The sequence below is a fragment of the Apteryx mantelli genome, chromosome 1, assembly GCF_036417845.1.
Source record: "Apteryx mantelli isolate bAptMan1 chromosome 1, bAptMan1.hap1, whole genome shotgun sequence".
Taxonomy (NCBI): Eukaryota; Metazoa; Chordata; class Aves; order Apterygiformes; family Apterygidae; genus Apteryx; species Apteryx mantelli.
In genome coordinates this window covers 73575523-73581680 of record NC_089978.1, presented here as the reverse complement: position 1 = coordinate 73581680, position 6158 = coordinate 73575523, and the positions used below count along the sequence as shown (strand labels likewise).

Sequence of the window (6158 nt, the reverse complement as noted above, 5' to 3'; positions counted from 1 at the left end):
TTAACAAGCCACAAGAACTTCAGATGGAAATTGCAGTAGAAATGCAAACCATTCTAAAGTAACTTATACCTGAACAGAGACAAATTAATAAAGAATTAGAAAGGTTTTGGAAAAAAAAACCCTCAAATTTTAATTTAATGGTAACAGAGAGGTATGTGGAGAGCTGGAAAGAACAGAACATTTCAGATGGGGCAAGTGCAGCTTTAGAAATACCCGACACCACTTGTTAGGTGGGTGTGCAGGTGCCCCACAAACCCGGCCGCCATAGGAGGCAACGGGTGGCAACAGCCGCCAGCTTTCAAGGCCCCAAAAGGCTGAGGCGGGGGCACGGAAAGGCTGCGGGGGCCCTTCTTTTTCCTCGGGCAAACCCTGGGCAAGCCAAGAGGCCTCTTGCCAAGGGCCCCTCGCTTCTGATTCTGAAGGGAGTACGCGAAGGGGGAGAGAGGGCGGGCGGACACCCGGCCCCGCAGCAACGCCAACGCGCCACGCCGCCGGCAGCGAGGCCGCCAACGGCAGCGGCGCGCGGCGACCCGCGCATGCGCCGTGCCAGGCCGCGCCGCGCCGCCACCGCTCCGGCCGCCGTTGGCCGCCGACCGCATCCAGCGCGGGGGAAGGGGAGGCGCCGCTGCGCGTGCGCGGGCGGTTCCCGGGCAGGCCGGGCGGGGAGAGCCGCGCCGCGCCGCGCCGCGCCGCCCCGTGGTGCCGTGGGTGGCCGCGCGCGGGCGAGCCCGGTGGCGTGCCCGGCTGTGCAGGCGCCCGGCGCTGCGTGCCGTTCCCGCCGGGCATGGTGAGCAAGGGGCCGCTGCTGCGCCTGTTGACCGCCATCAACCGGAGGAGGATGAAGCTGCTCATGGGGCTCGCCTTCATCGCCTATGTCGCCTGTGAGTGAGCGAGCGAGCGGGGGCGGCGGGGGTCGGCCCGGCCTTTCATTTCCCGCTGGGGGGGCGCCCCAGCCCCTTTCGGCAGCCGCCGCCGGCGGGAGGAGGCGGTGGCGGCTCCTACGCCCCGTTGCGAGGCGCCGCAGGGCGGCTGCTCCGGCCCCCACGGGGAAGGGGGCTTGGAGGGGAGGGCGGTTGGGTGCCCCCCCCACCCCTCCGCTTCCCCTGGGCGCCCCCGGTGGGGCTGAGGGATCCCTCCCTTTTCCTCGCCTCTCCGCTCCGCCAAAACTTTCTCAAGTGCGGCGGGCAGGCGGCTAGGCCGTGGCTGCGGGCGCCCACGGGGCGGCGGGCGGTGCGCGGGGGACCCCGGCGAACAGTAGGGCTGCGGGCGGGTGCCCCGACCTCCTCCTTGAGGGCTTGCGCGGGGGAGGACGGACGGGTCCTGCTTCTCTTCCCTTCCCTTCGCTTCCCCCCCCCCCCCCCCCAGTGGCGGTTGGGGCGATGGTTAAGGGGGGCCCGGCCCCAGCCGCTGGCGGCAGTTTGCCGGCGCGTGTTTACGCTGCGGGCGGATTACTCAGCGCTTGAACGTCCAGGCGGGCCGTAAACGTGGTCGGGCTTTGCGGTGCGTGGCCGGGAGTCGCTGTGCAGCGGGGAGGGGAGCCTCCGTCGGCAGGCGCCTGCCGATGTGCAACCAGCACGCGTCTCGGCCTCTCGCCGTGGCGTTGGCTGCAGCTCACTCAGACGAAGCAGACTTCTAAAAATAGCAAGAAGTTGGGTGGCACCAGAATGAAGGGGCGATCAGGTACCGGGTAGTGGTGCCCCGTGTAAGAAGGCCGGCTCTGAATGCAGATGAGGCCCCTAACAGTTTTGTGCCAGGCCAAAGGCATACAGTTATATTTTCCCTCTCTTCAGCTGTGTGTACTGAGCTGTGTGTGTGCTCTGTATCGTGCAGAAGTATTACACGTGAATGAGAGAACATGCTGCAGAAAGAGACTTTCGGGAGCTTGCTGCAGGCAACAAACCTTCAAGTAGAGCTGCAGGGCTGAGTAGGGGCTGCTTTGTGGGGCATGTGCGCTGTGAATATGTCTGGTGGCTGAGTACACTGCCTGGGCAAATAATCTGAGGGGGAGCTGTTTGAATGAGACGTGGCTCAAGAAGTATTTCCGCAGCCACTCCTTAGACCACTCTTTGTCTACATGGATCTTAACCTAGTAGCTGTGTGAGGTAAAGACTGAAAGGAAGTTTTTCAGGACAGGTCTCATGTTTTGTTTTTGTAGAGCTTTCTGGTTTCCTTTGGGGATAATTTTTTTTTTTTAATTTACTGAGCACATAGTTGGAATCTAAGAGTCTGAAGACAGGCCTAAAGGTACTTTGGCACATCTTAAAATAACCATTGACAGGGATATTTGTGATGTGACTTTTTAGATATGAATCAAATAGGGGGAGTCTCAGACTTAAGTGTTGTCAATCCTCTTCCCTTTCGTGTCCAGATTCATTCTGTTGCACTTTTGTTTTCATATCAGTTTATTTTATGTTGGCCTGTTCTTTGTTTTCAGACTTAAGTAGGTTTTATGGAGGCAGTGAGCACACGAAGAGAAGGAATCTCTGAAGGTCTGTCACCTTAACTGAAGACAAATAACTCTTTTGATGCTCCGAAAGATATACAAGTGAGCTGGCTTTGGGGGGGGGGGGGGTGCATATGCAGGGTTTACTTAGGATCTTCCCGTTGCATTTGGGAGGGAAAAAAGGTGTGACTCCAGTATTGATTTTGGAATAAGGGTGGTGTTTCTTATTCTAGGAACACGGCACAGGAATTCCCTTTACAACCATGTGTTACTGTGTTTGCAAGATCTCATTATTTAGATATTGCTGCTGTTGAAATAAAATGCCAGCTGTGACTCCTCGGACAGTCTTGGATTTGTCCAAGTGGCTTCAGGCTCCATGCATACTAAAGCATGGATGGCTTAATGTCTATTTTTATTTTGAAAGAGTTTTATGTTCCTAAAAAGGGAACTTACTGGGGTGGTGTGAAAATACAAGAATTGAGTGGCAGTTGACATGGCCAGGGAGACCTGGTTATTGATTAGATTCTGTAGACAACAGTTAATGTTTGCTTTCTAATCTCGTGGAGAGATTAGCCTTAAGGAAGGAAAAAATATAAGAACTTTTGCTGTCTGAGATGTAAGTATTATAAGTCTTCTCACTGTTTGTTTCTAGCAGTTCTTTGAGATTCAGAAAAATGGGAGGAAAAGAGGGACTGCAGTTCCAATGTGGCAAAGAGTAGCCTAAAAAGAGAGTAGGCTGGTATCTGATAGAAGTATGTTTTTTGTAAATCTGTCATGTCTAGTTGTGTTTTTCAATCTTTTGGCTAGTTGTGTAGTGGAATCATCAGTTACAGCTCTGGTGTCTTCAGTATAGTATAACATGCTGGCAGATGGCACTGCTCTAATAGATTCTAGAGAAACTATTTTTTGTTACATTTTCTATGGAAGTGATTGTGATCCCATCCCCCTATCCTGAAACTGTACTACTTGCAATATTACTGAATCATCACTGTGCTCTGCAGTCAGATAATACCAGACTAAAATAGCATAGATTTTGAGAAAACTGAGCTGCTGGTGTAGGTGTATGTGCTGGCACTTTTTATTTTCTTTCTTTCTCAAGTACTCTCCAAAGGACTAAGTGTTTTCAGGATATACACCTCCCTTCCATGAATTTCCGTTCAGTGTTAGAACATGGGGAATCAAATTTGGAGCACAGTATGTTATAAGGAACAAAATGCTTAGCAAAGTATTCCACATTAATTTTTATGAGCTAGGAGTTAGCACTTTTTGATAGTGCCATTTTGTGAGCTTAGCCCTGAGAGAATGTTCAGAGCATCTAATCTTTTAGCAAAGTGTCTTATTTCATAAAAGCTTCTGCCTTTGAATGCAAATTTGACACAGGCATGCCTAAAGAACTTCTCTATGAGAGTTAGCAAACTAGAGGAAGAACTTACTAAAGACAACTGAAAGGCTCTCTGCTATCTCAATCTCAAGAGTCATTGAGTGGCTCTCTTAGTTTCACAGCTCAAAATGATGGATGGCTAGGCTGGCTTTGGTATTCCTGCACTGCCTGTCCGCCCCTCCATCACCTTTCCAAGTGCTTACGTGGCTCTGCTGTACACTAGGTAAAGGAGCTGGTCTGGATTAAAATCATCTGGCACAAAGGTATTGGGGTCCTTCTTAAGTTGTAAAACCAGTTCACAGTGTGGGTATTCAGAAAGCTGTTCTGGCTGAGCAGAGGAGATGGTGCAGTGGGGGAATGAGCAGCTGGGCCCACTGATAAGCAGTATTGTCATCACATAGTTTGCAGGTTCTACAACTTGCGTCTTATCTAAGGAATCTTGTTGATTTTGGTTAAAGTGCCACTCTTGACATATTCAGGCACATACTAAAGATATCTAGAACTCTTTTTATGGTCTTCATTGATTTCCCTAGTCCCACTTATGGTAAGAAGGGTCCTTGCTTTCTCTCTGGATTTGAATTATGTCTTATTTGATGCCTCATTTTTGTAAAGTTAATTTAATTTAAAAAAAATCATTGCCCACTTGAAACAAACTGTTTTGCACAGTTTGTAGGAATAGAGAATCCAAAAGGAACACTTCTTTGTAGCAGACAGTTAAAAGCTGCTGTAATTTATGCAAATACTGAACCCTGCAAAACTGAACAGTTTAACGAAGGATGCAGTTGCATTTACCTAATCTGTTGGGTTTTGGCAAAAGAGGTGATTTAGTTCCCCATCACCCTGGTGATGAATCTGGAGATCATATAGCTAGTGAGCGATCTGAATTATTCAGTATAATATTACCCATTTGGATGGGGGGTGGAGGGGAGAGAAGCCACATTAGATTGCTTGACTCAAGTGCAGTGCTGTCTCCATCTGTGAACACTGCATGGCTCTACTGTGTTAGATGTAATGGGAAGCCATGCCCAAAGGTTGAATTTTCATTGCCCCTTTAAAGAGAGAAAATCTTGTGCTAGATCTTTTCTCTGATTTGACTCCCTACAAGACACTGCAGGAGTGCTTGTGCTAAGTGAAGGAGGGGTTGAGAACTTGGAGGTGGCCTGGAACCAATCCTTTCAGTCACAGGCTGTACTTGCATCATCTTGAAGCCATTGTGAAACCACAACTTAAGAGCATGAGGTGATTGTAAACACAAGTGAAATGGATTTAATTGTTTTTTGTTGTTCATAGGAAGAGAAATGTAGACAGATCATAAAACAGTAACCAATTAAGTATGCATTGGAAAAGATCTAGTGTCATCACAACCTGATTAACTTACTTATATGCAGGCTGAGACTTGAAAGTGTCTGTTTGTAAGATGCCATGTCAATATATAGATGCCTTAAATTCTTTTCTTTCACAAAGTTGTAAATGTTCATTCAGCTTTATACAGGCATACTGAGGTGCTTCAGCAAGGCTGTAGAATCAGGACCTTATTTAAGTTATTGGAAATATATCTGTAAAATGTCTTAGCCAGGATTTAAAGACCAGAGCTTGTCAATCTGCATGGTTTGCTTTAATCTTAATGCTGCTTTAAATAATCTAGTGATGTCTTGGTATAACAAGGGAGTTGCGTGTTCTTAATGAAAATGAAGAGCTCTATTTCTGGTAAAGTAGAACAGTTCTCTCTGCTCATTTGTGGATCAGATAATTCTCTGGAAGTATGTCAGTATCTTGTTCTTTCTCCAAGGTAAAAAAGAATGAACGGAAGGGTGCTGTCATGAGACCTAGGATTAAGACCTCATTACTTTTACAAAATAAATTACAACACAGTTACTAATACAACTTAAAAACGTGTCAGAATAATATGACAAAAGTATATCTGGAGTCTAGTGGCTTGACTTCTCCCAGCATTGTTAGTTTCCCCAATTGTTACCCTGTGCTTTGTAAGGTTAGCTATTTGTTTTTGTCCGATTTCCATCAGCTAGGAAGAATGCAATGTACTCTTTTCAAAATATCAAAGTGGCAGCAAGCTTTTAGATTTGAATCTCACCAGCTTCTTCTATTTTTAACATCTCGTACGTGTTCACAATGAAGGTTAAATGCTACTTACTGTTGTGTTTTTGATAACTTGAAACTTTTACTTTCACTTTTCTTAATAGAAAAAGTAGCTGTGAGTTTGGCCCACTCCTATTGCTTCCAGCTAACTGTCTGAAAGTTATTTAGCACTGCTTTTGAGAGTAGCAGAGCCATTCTTCCTTCCCCAGCTGCTTTACAACTAGCTAGCGGGATTGG

The 6158-nt window shown here is 47.7% G+C and overlaps 1 protein-coding gene across 5 annotated transcripts in view; it reads left to right on the top strand.

The window, feature by feature from the left end:
* The first annotated feature begins 678 nt into the window (after positions 1-678).
* The window catches only part of UXS1 (UDP-glucuronate decarboxylase 1), a 66055-nt gene continuing 60575 nt past the window's right edge, over positions 679-6158 (top strand). Inside the window, exon 1 of one of the 5 annotated variants that reach the window (XM_067295055.1) lies at positions 679-881. In XM_067295055.1, coding sequence (XP_067151156.1) covers positions 785-881 — 97 coding nt within the window. In that variant the 5' untranslated portion in view covers positions 679-784. Of the gene's footprint in view, positions 882-2452; positions 2546-6158 lie in introns of those variants that run through there. The other 4 variants (XM_067295061.1, XM_067295034.1, XM_067295041.1 and 1 more) reach the window with 4 other exon arrangements.